General features: G+C 42.7%; 1 protein-coding gene across 1 annotated transcript in view; it reads left to right on the top strand.

Annotated features, from left to right (window-relative positions):
- The window catches only part of naaladl2 (N-acetylated alpha-linked acidic dipeptidase like 2), a 590,615-nt gene that overhangs the window by 298,983 nt on the left and 274,211 nt on the right, over nt 1–17,421 (top strand). The window contains exons 2-4 of the mRNA XM_079574900.1: nt 716–885; nt 2,073–2,241; nt 3,492–3,656. Coding sequence (XP_079431026.1) covers nt 723–885; nt 2,073–2,241; nt 3,492–3,656 — 497 coding nt within the window. The 5' untranslated portion in view covers nt 716–722. The remainder of the gene's footprint in view (nt 1–715; nt 886–2,072; nt 2,242–3,491; nt 3,657–17,421) is intronic.

The following is a 17,421-nucleotide window of genomic DNA, read 5'->3' as shown; positions in this document are numbered from 1 at the left end:
CTCATTTGTGTAACTTTTTTGTCATTTTTTTTTCGTCCATTTTTTTTCACATTTTAGTCACATTTTTTGTCAATTTTTTGTCAATTTTTTGTATTTTTTCGTCCATTTTTCATAATTTTTTTGCCATTTTTTGTAATTTTTTTTGTCACACTTTGTCACATTTTTATCATTTTTTCGACAATTTTTTGTTAATTTCTTGTGACATTTTTGCCACTTTTTCATTAATTTTTTGTCACTTTTTTGTCAATGTTTTCTCACTTTTTTTGTCACGTTTCCATCATTGTTATCGTCTCAGTTTTGTTGCTATTTTCACAGCTTTTTTCCAGAAGCTTTTGGACTGGGGTAAAGCCAAACTGGAGAAAATGTGCTCGGCTCAGGTGGGAGTTAAGGGGTTAAACAGCGCGACTTAAGCTATAATGTGATTAAAAAAAATTGAAAAAATAAAATCCAGATCCAACAGCTGCCCCCACGAAAACGGAAAAGTGGAAGAAAATGTATGGACGGATGTGTGTTTGGACTGCTCCTGCCTCCTCCGCTTCCGAGATCATTTTACATTGATTGATTGAAATACATTTTGATGAATCCCTACTGATAAAGCATATTATCCATGTGCAAAATGCTACGGTGAATTAGCTGTAAAATAAATGTCATTTCTCAGCTTGTCTGGCGGGCGGACACCACGTGGGATAACGCCTCTTCCCTCCTGTGCTTGCAGGGAGTGTATGGCCTACCGGAAGGTGTGCGACTCCCAGGGGGGGCCTCTGGTGGGGGAGCCGTGCCCGGGGGCCTTGGAGCTGGACTGGGACCTGGACAAAGAGGAGCTCCCTGCAGCAGGACAAGACCTGGAGAGACGACAGACGCAGCATGTCGACTGCCAGAGAGCGGGTGAGAAACGGGGGATTACTACCACTGGTCACAATGATGTTGAAGTGTCTTAAAGGGGGGGTCTTATGCAAAATCGACTTTTTCAAGTTTTACATCATGTTATTATGTCATTCCCTCATTAAAAACATGCCTGAAGTGTTGCCTTGGCACATTCACGTATTTTTGAGTAATCTGTAAAAACTCTGATGGCGGCCATTTTAGGGATAGGTTTGCCTGAGTCCTCCTAGGAACGCCCCCACCTCCTGGAGACGCCTCCGAGCTTTCGTCACCAGCTGAGTAACCAACCACTGCTCCTCAGCAGAACCCCCTCCCCACTGATGCCACAGACAGCGTGTGGAGGGGGCGTGTCGGAAACGCTCAGAGGTTCTTAAAGAGACAGAGGCCTATTTCAAGACATTCACTACAGCCATTTTGAGAGAGACATTTTATACAAGGCAGTTATTCTAATTTACTGCATTTACAGACCAACAGAAGGTTTGGTCATCATTGTAGTGTGATATAGACTGGTGCTATGTGACTGAAAAAAGCAGAATACCCCCTCTTTAAACAAATCACTTTCATATTAAAATCAATCATTTTACACATTGTTGCCAGTGTAATGTAAAAGTACTTATATTGTTTTAGATTACAGTTTCAGCCACTGTTGAAACATTGCACAAGATATTCTGTTTCTCTTTTAAACCTCAGGTATTTTTTTAAGCTTTGCTCCAGAGTTCTGCAGCAGCCGGGGCCTTTGAAACAGACTGTCACTTATTTATTGTGAGGAGTTTGCGGCGCCCGCAGCAGCACAGACAAAACTCCGAAAGCCCCTGAAGCTCTCTCCATCTCCTCTCCTTTGAACCGAGTTTTGAATTACGCCTCGAGTTTTGAATCTGCTGCTCTGCTCCACAAGTGATCGTTTTATAATTCAACGGGAAGCCATTATTTTATTTCTCTTATATTTTGAAGTTTTGTGTGAGGTTTTCAAGTCCTCTTTTTTTCTCCTCAAACTTGCTCAGAGCCAGTGTTTATGCACCCCGCCCTGCCCTCAGTGAGAATGACAAAGACAATTTTGGAACATAGACTAAAATCCTACTTCTTTGCACAATAAGTACAATCTCTAAATAGCAATCACTTTTAACTAGAGGGTTCATTAAGATACTGTATGTTTGTGTTTGGTTTTGTAAGCTCTTTTTGCATGTTTCAAGACCCAGGTCCAGACCCTGACCCGGAGTTCTTGGAGCCCATCCCGCCCTCGGTGTCTGTTTCTCCTCACGGACGATTCGAACGACTACAAGAAGATCCAAACTACATCTCCCACTTCACCAGGACGCCCGGGCACAAGGGCCAGAGGAGGCTGCACTGCTTCCTGCTCAGGTCAGATGACTCTCCTGCCCGGCGTTCACTCAAGTTTTTAGTGTATTAAGTAAGGATTAAAAAACAAGGAGCTGTGCATTAGACGGTTATAATGCATGCGGAGTCAAGAACACCACGACGTGGAGCGAAGTGCATTATAACCGTCTAGTGCGGCTCCTCGTTGTTTAATCCGCTTATACCAGGGTCCCACAAACGTAACATTTATAATAAATGTTTTTTTCATTGACTAAACTCTAAATATGCCAGACTACGGGACTATTTTGTGTGTGTTATTAGCCGGTCACTGAAGGCTGGTCTCAGAGCGAGTCATTCTCCGCAGCTATTACGAGGATCTCAGTCAGGCTCAACGACACAACATCAGCACAGAATCACAACACAACAGGACTAACCCGGAAACACTTTTCCCTGGAAGTAAACACCGATATGCGGCACTCGTGGGCAGGAGTTATTTCACTTTTACGCTGTTTAACCTGAAGCTAAAGCTAGCTAGCTCAACCAGCTCAACTGTTTATGGAAACAGCTGCGGTGGAGTCGCTCACACCTGGGCCCCCCCAACTCAAACTTTTATGTTTGACTTTACTAATCCAGACAAATATGCTTCAATGCAGGATCATTTTATGTACGCCTGAAAATGATGAATAGCCTTAACCGTTTTCAATAGAAATGTAAAGCTCGTATGTTATTAACAGTAGCTAACCTAGCTGCTCACTCTCCTCTACAAACATTTATCAAACATTTTGTTTTGGCCAAAAACGTTGAAATTAACACAAAATCCATCTCATACGTTCCTGTCAGTCACTAATTAAGCCTTTATCTGATTCAGCTGTGTCATGCGTTGCTATGGCGACGCCACAGCGGAGTGATATCCCAGTGATTTAACTACCGGACTACGTGTGCGGTTATACCAAAATAATGCACCAGCCAATCAGAATCCAGTATTCACCCAGACCATGGTATAATCATGTATAAATCATGTTAAGTAGAAAAAAAAAGTGTGCTGCTTCTCCTTCACTTTCCTCATCTTGACATTAACAGCATGTGCGGACTCATGTACTTCATTCAGCATTTAGGCCACATCCTTGTTAAGCTACCTTAAGAACTAATTTCTAAAAAATCTAATTTGATAAAAAACCTTTTACACAGAAATCAAATATAAATCTTTGAGAAAAACGGCAATCTCAATATTTTTTTTTACCGAAGTTGTCTGAAGTTGTCTGAAATATAGCGTGCTTGTGTCTCTGCTGCTGTAGGTATTTGGCTGCAGGCGTCGCTCTGTTTATCCTGGGCTTCCTGATTGGCTGGTTCCTCCACTCTCCGTCGTCGGTCAAACCCAAAGCCCTCGCCCCCGAGAGCTCGGACCTGCTGGAGGAGCTGCTCACGAGGATCTCTGCCGACAAGATAGAAGCTCTGCAATGGTCAGTGTGTGTCCGCTGTCTCTTAACCTCACCTTTCCACTGAACACGGCTCTGCTGCGCACGCCTCGGTCTATGTACTCGCCTTGTCACGTATCACCTCTACCCAATACACGCTTATGCTTCCACTACACTGCACAACCACCCCACAGATGTTGAGGAATCATTGAGAGGAGGAAAGAACTCGCTAAAAGATGAACTATGGAGGTATGCCACATGCAAATGTTATGCTAACAGCAGCTAGATGTGTATATCAGTAAAATCCCCTTTAAGAACAGCGGTGAAAATATGAAATCCGAATGACCTGCATGTTAACAGTGAGGGCTGTCCTGTCTCTTGTTGGCCAATCAGAGGCGTCTGTTCATGTCACGTTTATCTCGGTTCTGCCCTTTGGCCAGAGGTCGGTGCCAAAACGTATACTTGGTCAGACCGGTTTGGCCCTGACCTTGGCAGTCGAAAAGCTCACCCATCCGGTCGGGGCCAAAGCATATCGGGATTGTGTTGCCAGGGTCCAAAAACAAAAGCTCCAGTAAAATATGTTTTGATGGAATTTTTTTTTCAATAAATGAATAATAATGATCCTGACAGGACTGTGGCCTCGGCTTACACTTGTATTGCACATAACAAGCTTGTGTCACAGCCGTCCAGGGGCAGACTGTCTCTGGAGGTGTGTTGTTTATATCCTGATCTCTTCTTATGTCAGTGCCCTCTGCTGGACACGTGTGGAATTCTTTCCTTTCTTTCTTTAACCTGTTACCTGCCGTCCCCCCCGATCAGGGGGCGAGGGTCAGGGTTAGTTAACCATAATCAGGATATAACTAGGGTTAAGAACGGCAAATGTAGCGTAAGTTGTGCTTCACTCACACAGATCTCACACATATTTTTACAAACTAGAAGGTCTTGGGCTTTCAAATTAGGTACGCTGTGGAACGCTCTGCCCCCCCACGTTCGAACGGCCCTCACAGTGGAGTGTTTTAAATCTCGTCTTAAGACCCATTTTCATTCTCAGGCTTTTAACACCGCATGAGTTGTATGGTCCCCGTGTCTTTTGTTTATTTTATCTTGTTGGTTTTATGGTTTTATTCAATGTTTTAATTATTTTATTGTTTTATCTATTTTATTTTTATGAATGTCTTTTACAAACTTTTTTTTTTTTGGTGGTAGAGCTAATAAGTATTGTATCTGTTTTTAGGATCTCATGTGCAGCACTTTGGAAACATTTTTGTTGGTTAAATGTGCTACACAAATAAAGTGGATTGGACTGGAGGTATCACACTGGCATAGACTGTAAGCTCTACAGTCAATACGCTTTGAGAGTTGGATGTAAATAATTGCTATCCCTAATCCTTAAGTGGCTGTTAAGTGATTAAGCTGCCCCCTTGTGGCTGGAGTGAGCATTCTGGCTATTTCTTTAAAAATCCATAACTCCGCACAGGAATGGGCTCGAGACGTACTTTTTTTTTTTTTTTTTACATAATTGTGCTCTATAAGTCAGGGGCTGGATTGAATCATCAAGGGGGCCGGATTTGGCCCGTGGGCCGCCTGTTGGAGACCCCTGCACTAGGCTCTGTAGTGCCTGCCAGTGGAAAAGTGGCTAAAGTGTTAAAACAAGGATAACTTTGCAAACCAAGTGAGTTTAGCAGCGCACCATTTGGTCACTTCAACAAATATGTTTTACTTTTTATGTTGCTCCAGACTGCTGTGCTTTGTAGCATCTGATAAAGTTGATCTTTGCGTACAGTTAAGTCGAATTTTCTCTTTTAAAAGCATATTGTGTTTGAGGAAAGCGTCTCTTCCTCTCCCCCGTCTTTGTTCAGCTGCTCAGACACTAACCATGTGTTTTCCTGTCATCCGTCCAAACGAGCTCCCATCTCTCTTGTCACTTGCAAAAGAGAGAAAAAAAAAAGTCAAACGAATCTACTTCCTTTTTCTATTTTACACTTCAAAGAGGTGTAGGCAGCACGGCAGCGAGAGAGAGAGAGAGACTGGATTAGGCCCAAATCCCGGAAAGATTGTTCCCTGCTGCTGCGATCATGCTAGGACTTAGCCGGGCTGCTAATTATACCACTGTAATAACTTCACTTGAACATGAGAGCATAAGGAGAGCTTTTTTTGGGGAACGCAATCTGAGATGAGAGAAAACGTTGAGTACATTTGTTGACGTTCCAAGGGTTGAGTCTAAAAGCAGCTGGTGGGTTGCTTCATATCTACACCAAACTATTTTTATGCCAGATAACCACTGAAAAACTGTATCACGCTTTGACAGCCTGTGTAGAGATCGTAGGAAGTAAAATGTCCAATTGTTGGGGATTGATCTCAGTCAGAAACCAGAACTTCTGTGAGAACTATCTTGCCTTGTGGTCTTTGGTTTGCCAAAATGTAGAGATTATTTGTCCTGGGAGGCAGGAGGGATTGCCCGCCGTCCCGGGAAGCTATGTCTGGTGGGAGGGTTGTCTAGGAACTTTTCTTTTCTTTCTAGAAATGTCTGAAAATGGTTGAATGAATGCTCACCAGCTTTTTTATTAGCTCACCTAAACTATATATACATAGATAACCTGTACAAGAACAAAAACTGTGCAAGTCCTTGTACAAGGCAGTAGAAACAAATGTGCATAGGCTCATATGGGGCAAGCAGAAACAACCACAGTAATGTTTAACCACAGAGAAATAAAATATGTACAAAGTATTTCCATATATTTTACATGTATACTTTTTCATGAAGAAATTAACATTAACATTTACCCTGGGGTTGACACTCTCAAAGATGAACATGAACACTGTAGGGGTGCCATGTTGGGAAAATGAGACAAATGAGGCAAATCAATGAGAAGGTTGAAGGTCAAACTCCTCATTTAGGCCTACTCCCCTTTTTTTATTTAGTGAATGTGATCTTGGATTGGCTATAAGGTTATTGTGGGTCTCTAATAGATTCTTTAATTTTGCTCATGCGCAAAAATATCATATTTGTTGTGTCAAAAACAACTCTGTTCTTTTTTTTGCCGTGTTTCGTTCGCGTTTACCGTAAAACCCGTGGGTGAGGTCTCCTGATTATGAATATTTTCGGTTGTTTCATTCAGATGACGCTGGGATTTCTCTGTGGCATTTACCATCAGATCCTTCTGCGTACGGAGAGATCTGAGCGTAAAGCACAGGTTCATAAAATTATTTCTGTTTACATTACCGTGACAATATGACCTCTTTAACGTTGTGAAAGCACTTGTCCCTGTAAAGAATATGTATGTTAGAAATATGTAAGGACAATTAGGACTGGAATTTTAAGTGTTTTGGATTTAATAGTAATTTTTTCAGTAATTTCATGTTCAGCTCTAATAAAAGGACACGGTCTCTGATTAGCTTAATGGAAGGAACACATTGGGCCCAATCTTCCACCTGGCGCAATGACAGCATTGGTCCATATGAGTCTGTCATCTTGCAGGCACTCACCTGCTGCACCAGTGGCTACAGGGCATCACGTAGAGAAAAAGAAGTCGACTGAGGCGTGGTGTTCCGCTAGAGCTGCTGCTTCTCTTTTGTAGCCTCTCCTCATTTCTTCCTTTACATCGCATGTACTTTTTCAGAATTTAGGCTACGTCCTTTTAAAGCTCTTACAGACAAACTTCAAACTTTATTTCTCCCACTGTGAGTTAAAGACTCTGCGTGTCCCGAGAGAAAGAGAATATACCGACGGTCCCACTTTGACGCTCTTTGATGTCACAAAGAGCGCTGGAAAATATCAAAGTTTGGTTCAATCCATACATCCATTTTCTTCTGCTTTATCCGGGCCGGGTCGCTGGGGCAGCAGTCTCAGCAGAGATGCCCAGACTTCCCGGTCCATACACACCTCCTCCAGCTGTTCTGGGGGGACCCCGAGGCGACACCAGGCCAGCTCGGAGACATAGTCCCACCAGCATGTCCTGGGTCTTCCACGAGGCCTCCTCCCATAAGGACATGCCTGGAACACCTCCTGAGGGAGACGACCCGGAGGCATCCGGAATAGATGCCCGAGCCACCTCAGCTGGCTCCTTTCGACGTGAAGGAGCAGCGACTCTACTCCGAGCTCCTCCCGGGTAATTGAGCTCCTCACCCGATCTCGAAGGGTGCGCCCAGCCACCCTGCGAATGAAGCTCATTTCGGCCGTTTGTAGTCCTTTCGCAATCTTGTCCTTTCGGTCATTACCCAAATCTCATGACCACAGGTGAGAGTGGGAACATAGATCAATCAGTAAATCGAGAGCTTTGCCCCGACTCAGCTCCCTCTTCACCCCAACAGTCTGAGACAGCGACTGCATCACTGCTGACGCTGCACCGATCCGTTTATCGATCTCGTGCTCCGTCAGTCCCTCACTCATAAACAAGACCCCGAGATACTTGAACTCTTCCACTTGAGGCAAGGACTCCCCACCGACCTGAAGAGGGGAAGCCACCTTTTACCGGTGGAGAGTTGGTACAGTCCGTAGGAGGAAAATTGTTGGGGCCCAGTGTTGTAGTACATACCATTGCCATGAGTCCAACCCACTTACTGCGTCAGGTCTGAAACTGAAGAGTTCACAGAGCGCCAGCGCCGATTTTGACTTTCTATTGACATGTGATCAAGGCAGATAACAGCTTGGAGAAGATCTTCAACCGAGTGATCATGATGTTGTCACGTCTGGGGGCTGTGGTGGGCAGTTTCATGTTTCAAATAAATAATAATCATAGTTCTATGATAGGCAAAAAACAATGTTCAGCTCAGGAATTTTATAATACCGCTGCAGCTGTTTCCTTCCATTCACTAAAACATCTCACAGAAGTAACGACAACAGCAGTGATCGCTCGTATGAAAGAGACGAGAGGCAAAGGAGGATCAAAAACAAGATGGCTGGACCATGTGCTGCAAAAACTGGTGACTTTGAAAAACTCTCTTGTTTTTCTTGCAAGAGACAGTTTGAGTTGAGAAAGAACAAAACTTAGCTGAACTTTAGTTTTACCACTGTGATGACTTCACTTTTATATTGGAGCATAAGGAGCTCTTCTCTTTTGGGGGGAAAACCAGATTTTAGATGTGAAGAAATGTAGGTCAGATTTGGGGAGGTCCTCCGGGGTGAGCCTGGAGAAGGGTTTAAGCCGTCGGCTGTAATTGCTGCTGATGGCTCTCGGATGGAGGCGTGCGGAGCGAGATCAGTATCTGTATCTGATATGGGCCGCGCTGATCCGGGTGTTCGGTGGCGGAGAGGAAGGAACGGCCTTTTATCCAAACGGCACCTCCACACTTAAGGACACCATCAAAGGAACGGGTTTGTGCCACGGAAAGGATGTGTTCAGTGTTTACCTTAATAAATCCTTCCCGTAGTCCCTGTGGGGGTAATACAAGTGTTAATGGGATGATTGGAGGGTCTTTCATCTCTCCCTGGTGTCTCTGGCCAGAAAACCACAATTGCAACTTCCCTGCCACTGGAACGGAGCCACCAATACACACTAATAGAATCACGAACAAGAAGCTAACAGGCTAATGGGCAAAGCTAACTGCGGGCTAGCGCCACTTAAACAGTATTTACAGCCAAGTTTGAGTGAAAAAAAAAGATCTCCATTGTGTAATTGGATGTAAAGTATCACCCTCTCCCTTCGCCTTTCCTGTCAGCGTAGTATTTACTCTCCAAGACAATTAATAAGTTAAAAAATCGCAACTTGCTACGACACCTGCAGTTGCGCTTATGGCCTATAGGGGCAAGAGTTACTTAGTGCTGCTTTAAACTTGTAAAATATCAGTAAAATTTGGTCAAATATTGTTGTTGAATACGCCAAAAAAAGCTGAAATTATGATAAAACAGCCCAATAACACATAACTGTGATCCCCACATCCGTCGACCGATCTTTCTATATATTTCTATGATGGAAACCTTTATTATAATAATAAATGCTTAACTTAGAATTTTAAAAAAAAACTACCACGTCCTTTTATAATCGTGTTAGCCACTTCCAGTCATGTGAGAGGCAGTGCATATCAGCTCAGTGCAGTAATCATGTGCTTTGTTACCTTTAGCTTTTGTGTTTTTCAATGGCTATAATCTTAGAAGGTTCAGCCTTAAGTGGTACATGTGCTTGAAAGTATATTACTGTGGGGACGATTATAATTATTTTGATGGAGAACAATGAAAGCTCACTGACGCCCCCCGTCTCTCTCTCTCTCCACTTCACTAGTGTTTCTCATTAGGGAAGTGTTAATCAGGAAGTCCGGTTTGACTCTCTATGATTAAGCCTCTTGTGCTCTTCATTTGCCGCCCACATTCTTCTCACAAATGTGTCAAAAAGTGACTTTCTCCTCAACCTGTTTAAGTGTTAAAGGTGTTATTGTTCTCATTGTTCCTTTACTTTCCAGTAATTAAAAACTTGAAATAGAGAGAGAGCAAAAAAAGGAAAATGGAGGCTCGCTTGGAGATATTTTAGCTTAACAGGAATGAGGCAAGAGGAGGAGTGAGCTCCGTGCAGATAAACTCAAGTGTCCAGTTAGATTTGTTGGCTGATTTTGATGAGTATGGGGGTGATGTTTTTTAAACGTACATGTTTTTCTATTGCTATGTATATTTGTCATGATCAAACATGGGTGCTTGCTGTTACTGTACATTAGGAATCATGCAGGATTGATACATTCATGTGTAAAGTCATGACTGTGTTTATGTAAAGTTTAAGGAAGACGGCTTTGTTCAGCTCTTGACGCAGTGTGTGGTTTTGTATTTGAAGAACAAAAAGGCCAAACCACCTTTTTTCTGCTGATCTATTTATTTGGTATTAGCAGAGTATTATCTTCTGTTTCTACTTAATTTTGTGTCATTCTAGTGTAAACTAGTAAATATATAAACCGTGTGTGTACACTGCCCCCTCATGGCTAAAAAGGACTCCACATCATGAGCACACGGCGATCTGATAAATGGATCATTTCCCGATCACGGCCGGCGAAGGAGGAGGCAGTGCAGGTTTTCTTTATTACATTCAGAAAGCTTCAGTAGCTAAGTGCGTGTAGCAATTTTCCGTGTTTATTTGACGCTGTTGGCGGCGGTTTCTCGTGGGACTGGCCACGCCCCCTCTGCGCTGCTCTTGAGTTGACCCACATCAGCGGCAATTTCAAATGCGAGCGAAGTTTGGTCTTTAGTTCCACAAACGCTACTTCTGGTATAGATATTGATGCTAATCTTTTTGTCCCAGGTACCGCAGTTAGCATCTCCGCTTCACAGCCAGAAGGTCCCGGGTTTGTATCCCACCTGGGCGGGGTAGGATGCATGTTCTGTGTAGGTTTCCTCCGGGTACTCCGCTTTCTCTTGCCACCAAAAACATGTACCATAGGTTCCCCTCTGGGGCCAGGACTCCCCTGTAAAAATAAATAAATCTTAATCTCAGTGTGACTTTCCTGGTTAAATAAAGGTCAAATAAAAAAAAAGAGAAATGAGATCAATTCTCAATACCTTTGTCCTTAACCAGTCCTCTCTTGGCTTAATACTGTCTCACTCAGCCTTTCTGGCACGAGAGCACTGGTTTGTTATAGTTTAACACTTAAGGTTATCAAATCATTTTTGATGCTTCTCAGTCAACTCTCAGTTATTCCTAAACTTATTTTGTTGCAAAAAATTCTACAAGGAACAAAAAAAACGAGAACCTCGGCCACATCACTAAGTTTGCTGAAACTAATGAACTAACTTAAATAAAGTACAACTGGTCTGGAAATCCATGCCTTTGGGCTGTGCTTTATGCCCTTCACCTCAATCATGCGTTTACATTAAGGTAATAAATTAGCATTTTGATCATTTTTTGTCTTGCCACCGCGACTAGATATTAATTTAAGAAAATCAGGCTGTAAGAAGAGCTCTTCCTCTCCCCGCATTACACTCATTAGTGAACACTTATTGAAAATTAAACAGATTTTGCAGATGGACTTTCTACCACAAATACTTCAGTGCTTTCTCTTAAGTCATTATTTAGCTTTTATTGGAGTAATATATAACAATAATAATTATAATGGCTTACACTTGTATTGCACTTTACAAGCCTGTATTGCCAAGTTTCTCAAAGCGCTACACTGTTGTCATTATTCGTTCACTCCATACTTGATGGTGGTAAGCTACTGTTGCAGCCACGGCCCCTCCGACCACCTCCGACCACTCTCTCCCACACCACCTTCACCCAGGCTTCCTCATGTTCTCAAACGGTCTCCCATCCAAGCACCGACCAGGCCCTCCCTGCTCAGCGTCTGAGATCTGACGGGATCGGGCAAAGCAAAGTCCAATTGTAACTATCGCACTTTTACTCAAGTAATGAAAGTACTTTGACAACCACTAATGACAAATACAGCACTTAAGGCGAGACACTGCAGGTGAATAGGGAAAAAAAAAAAAAATGTAGAGATGTCAATTTGAAACTTTTGCTGAACATCACAGATATAAATATGAGAAAAAAAAATGTATTGCATTTTTTCTGTCATTTTATGTTTTCACAAAAAAATAAGGCATTTTGAGCATCAAAATTGCCTATATTTTGGGCAATGAAATCAAAATAATGAATTGAGCCAGATTAAATGTTATGGTTTTATTTTATTGACATATTAGTAACTCGTCAATGAAAAAATCTGTAAAAGTGCAAATTTTGCCTGTTTTTTTTGTTTCAAAGCTGAATAAATCAGGCTTGGAATTAGATATTAAAAAATCCCTCTGAAAAAGCCTTCAAAATCTTGTTAGGTCTCAGACTGTAAAGTGTGGAGTCTGTGGGAGCTTCTATAAGGGCTCAGGCTCTGCCCGAGTGCGGCTTCTCTCATTCAGAGAAAACCAGCCCTGAAGTTTTGTAGCAACTGCGCATGCTCGGCCCGTTCTTCCACTTTTTCTCGTAGGAGGAAAAATACCATATTTGGGTGAAAGCGTCATCATAAAATCTGTCAATATTTATGAATGAAAACCCGCTTGAAAGACGGCGTTTCACACGGCGCAGCAGCTACTTCCGGGTTGCCCCCACCTCGCAGACAAAACATCATAAAATAAACATCATGCGGGTGAGTTTTGTCATTTTTATATCTGACATGAAAACTAAGATGTAAAGGGAGGAAAATAGATAAAAATCTCCACTTCGACCACTGCGTGAAAAATCAATACTTTCACCTGCCGTGTCTCGCCTTAACCTGACTTTATTTTACTTTTCCTTACCAATAAAACCTCCTATACTAAAATGATTGTATTGTACTTATTGGGTAGAATGTTTCACAGTATGTTTTTTTCACCTTCACCTGCAAAGCACCAGACCAGACTCCAGAGAGACCATGGTGTGGGTGTTTGTTTGCCTGTGTTTGGAGCCGTGGGCAGTGAACTGGTGCCAGGTTGGTGCCCGGCTGTGATGGCTTCAGTCCCCTCGGTGCTGGAGGTGTTGAGTGGTGTGTGGCTGCAGGCAGACGGGCACTTACAAGGCCACTACAGCGGGGTTAGTGTTATCCGGGGACCAGCCTCAGCTCACAGAGAGAGAAGCCTCTGACTGACCCAAACTCAGGAGAAAGGACAGAGCTTAAAGGAGGCGCCGGTTTCACATTGACGACGTATGGTTTTCTAGTAAACTGTGACTCGCATTGAGTACAGTTTTGTGTCTGATACTTTGGGGTCATCACGCGCGGCACAAGTCCAGTTCCAATTCAAAGTTCGCTTCTCAGCAAGTCCGCTGTAAATCCCCGGATGAGAACTTGCTCCGCCCATTTTACCGAGGATGCATCGGAGGAGACTTGTGCGTTTTCTGCCAGCTATATTTCCCACAATCCGTTTTGTTTTGAGCACGTGGCTCACCGCAAGCCCCCGCCTGCAGCGGCCCCTCCACATCCACATTGTTTAATTTTGTGTAATTATACATTGTAGTGGAACACTTCACGTAACCATATTTAAATAGGGAAAACGTGGAAGAGCTTGGTAGCTTCTATCTTGACCTGTTTTGGAGCTATAGAGGAGAGAGGGAGAGGCTAAATGCTAACGCCGTCTGCGCTGTGTTTACGTGACTGAAGGCACGGGTGAAGATCAGACAGGTCCTAAAGAACTCGTCAAAGCTAAGGTAAGAACATATCTCAGTATGTAAAAACGGTGGCCTATTCCTTTAAGGGGGCGCTGCAGACACATCTTTATATGGGAACTTCAAAAACAGTTACATATTTTAAAGTCTAAATTGTTTGTTCGTTTTTTCAGAATAATTTGCAACCCCCCAAACAAGTTCATATTTGCATATTTTTCAATTATTGTTTCAGTTTGCACATCAGATTTTTAAATGACTTTCCACCTAATTGTAAAAAAAAAAAAAGTGAAATTGTCTAAAATGTATTTTTGTTTATTGCCAAAGTGTATGATTTATGTCTTTTAAAACATATTTCCACTTCGACTGAGGTGTCACCCTTTCAATTTCAAATGAGGTGATTTAATGTTATTAAAGCTCACAGCTCAACATGAGCTACTTCCTTTGATGTCATCGAGTTCACTCGTTCCAAACGCTGAAAAAGCCGAGTCCACACTAGTGAACTCCTCAAGTCTGTTCTGCGAGTCTGCACCCGCAAGTCCGTACCCCGGAGTTCACAAGTACGGAGTCTGCAGTCTGAGAATTGAGAAAGTTTCCTCAGCAGGAAGAACATCCTCTGGTGGGCCTTCTTGATGCCCTCATCAAGAAGAAGAAGCTGATGGTTGGCTCCCATTTGAGGTCCTGGGTGATGGTGGTGCCCAGGAAACGGAAGGAGTCCACGATGGGGATGGGAGAGTCTGTCAGGGCGAGGGGTGACGGTGGTGCTGGGTCTGTCCTGAAGTCCACGATATCTCCACTTCTCTCCTGTAGGTAAACTCATCACCGTCCGAGCTCGTGTGTGTCGTATTGTTTGCGTTAACCAAATTAGTGCAAGTTTGTGGCTGATTTGGCGCCTGACTTCCTGCTTGGTTTGTTTGATTCCCTGGTCGTGATCAGAAAATGCTGCGGTTTCTACAGTGTCCGCCATAAATAGACCCCTTGCAGATTCTTTCCATTATGCCGTATGTGAGCCATCAACATTGACTTTAAAGACTTTTGATTTCTTGCTATGAACCATCTCGACCGCCCTCTCTGTCTGTTCATAATGCCGGTATGATGAGTTTGGTCTGGAGAAGGACATTTTGCATTCCCCTGTCCTGTGCACCCCCAGACAGAGGCGTACATGCGTGTGAATACTGTCCGCTGTTTAACACTAACTGCCTTCTTCTAAGCCAGGGCACAGTTTCACAGTCGGATGAGTCCAGTGCATTTTGGGCGGAAGTTTGCGTCATGAGAAAAGTGTGGTGGCAGCCTGTGATCACATAATTATGCTTTGTGTTTCTTCTACTTGGTGCCCCTCCAGATATTGTATGATAAGTTATAAATTATGCCAGAATGTCTAAGATGGTAAGGTTAGAGACACTGGACAACAGAACAAAAGTCTTGAACTGAGTGGGTCCAGTGATGATGTTTGGACTTCAGCAGAAGAAGAAATGATCAAATTAAAAAGGAGTACAAATAAAAAAAGCTACTTGAGGTATGTTTCTGATGAGAGAGCGCTGTTATTCACCTTACTGAGGAGAAGGGGCATCTTGTGCTCATGACCAAACAGCAGGTCTAACTTGAGCTGAGTCCGCCACTCAATGTCAATGTCTCCGTAGTGAAATGACACCAGTGGAGAAACCAGAGACTTTCTGACGATCTCTGCTGCTTCATAAAGGCCGCGCGTCGTGTTTTAAGATGATGCGGGGGAGTTTTCTGCCGCTAAAACAGAGTTTCTGCTCCTGTGCCTTTCTCTCACTCTGCTCTGAGCGGTAGGGATTGGCGGATCGATACCAAAGTATCGATATATCGATACCAAATGACTATTTTTAAAGTATCAATATTGGGCAAAAAGTATCGATACTAATTTGCATATTCTAAAAGAAGGCGGGGCAGCAATTATCAACACAAAAGGATGATTTATTTCTTTGTTCTGAGCCAAAACAGTCACAACAGCAAAGGATTGAACTGAGCCGGGCATATCATCCTGGTTTAGGTTCTGTTTGTCATTTAAGTATTAATTTAAAATGTTGTTTATGTATTTAATTTCACATTAGTATTATTTAATTAACCAGTTAAAGTAATATCATTTTAATTGACCAGTTAATTATATAAAATAACCAGTTTTAGAGATGTATATTGATTGAAATACATTCACCCATATGAAATGACCGGTATCGGTATCGGTATCGGTATCGACTAAAAAGACCTCAAAGGTATCGGTATCGTATCGATTCCCGAAAAATGTGGTATCGCCCATCCCTACTGAGCGGACCATTTAACGCCGCCCCTTTCCCTTGAGTCTCCATGGAGACGGTCGTCAATCACAGCGGAGGCATGAAGATGATAAAACTAAAACACTTTTGAAAACTCCATGGTTTATTAAGAGGTTTTACTTTTGAGAACAGACAATAAAAGATCTAAATCAGAAATATTTTTTAAATCAAGGGTTATGTTTTCCTAATGGGCCTAATTGTAGCTACATTATGAAATATTAAAGAGCAGAACTCTGAGCAGTCATCTTCATATGAAAGATCAGGAGACTTTTTAAAGTGTATTTCAAACAAAATAGAGATTTCATAATCTGGCCATATCGCCCAGCCCTACATTGGAAACTCTCTCTCCTCTCTCGCTCTCTCTCTATATATATACACACAGTGGAATTTCTCTCATTTCTGCTTAAATTGGTCATAAAATGTGGTCTGATCATTATTAAAATCATAAGAATGAGTGAACCGTTACATTTTATCATATTTATATTGGCCATAACATGTAAACATTCCCAGGACAGGGAGGAATAAGTGAGTACACCACCTGAATGTCACTGAACTGCAACACTTTTGTACGGTACAAGCCGGGGATGAGGCAAACTTATTTCCTTTCAGCTTTCTTGTTTTCCCTCTCATCCACAACAATTGAATTCATCGCTCACGTGAAGTGCTTACAAAAAGAGGGAAACGACACAAGTGGGCGGGGCTGAATAAGGTGAATGTCATCGTTAGAAGGTCAAAAACTGTGTGTGCAATGTAGATTTAAGTTGTAGGGTTCAATTCCCAGACCAGGTTTGGGTTTCAACAGCTCCCTCCAAGGCCAGGACTTGTCGTTTTAGGAGAGATTATGAATTGCAGTGGGTCTTGTTAAATGTTAGATGGATGCATTATGCTTTACTCGGTTCCGTTTCTTTGTTAAGAAATCAGCAGTAGTAATTGTTTTTCTTTCATTAGCTGCAGATTCTTTGCTCTCAGTTAATATTTAGACTCGCTTTCCTCACAGTCGGACATCCATAACCACAAATAAGTAAAGTAATTATACCGGGTTGATGAAGCAGCATGTGGCTACTTTGATTGAAATTTGCCCATCGCCGAGACGAATGAGCTAACTTAACAGAACGCAAATAAGACAAAGATGAAGTACTCCAAAAACATAATTGACTCATTATTTTCCATTCTTCTCAATTGTTCGCTTCCAGTGGGAGCCACAGAAATGTAATTTAATTGTAGGCCTTTTCAGACTCGTACCAAGCAGCTGAATTCACTCACCCTGCATGTGTTAATACACTGCCTGGGCCAAAAAAGCAAAAGTCACCACCTGTTATTAGACTGGGTACTGTACTCTCCGCACGTACGTAGTAGCGACACTATCTGTCCCGTCACTGAGAGAGAAGTCGGGGAATCGCTCGTGAAGTTAGCGTGAGTCTGACTTTCAACTTACCCAGAGATTCACCACCATTCCTCCAACTGCGCCTTCAA

The sequence above is a fragment of the Gobius niger genome (genome assembly GCF_951799975.1).
Source record: "Gobius niger genome assembly, chromosome: 17".
In the NCBI taxonomy this organism is placed as follows: domain Eukaryota; kingdom Metazoa; phylum Chordata; class Actinopteri; order Gobiiformes; family Gobiidae; genus Gobius; species Gobius niger.
Note: the sequence above shows the minus strand (reverse complement) of the source record. Positions and strands in the feature narration are given on the sequence as shown.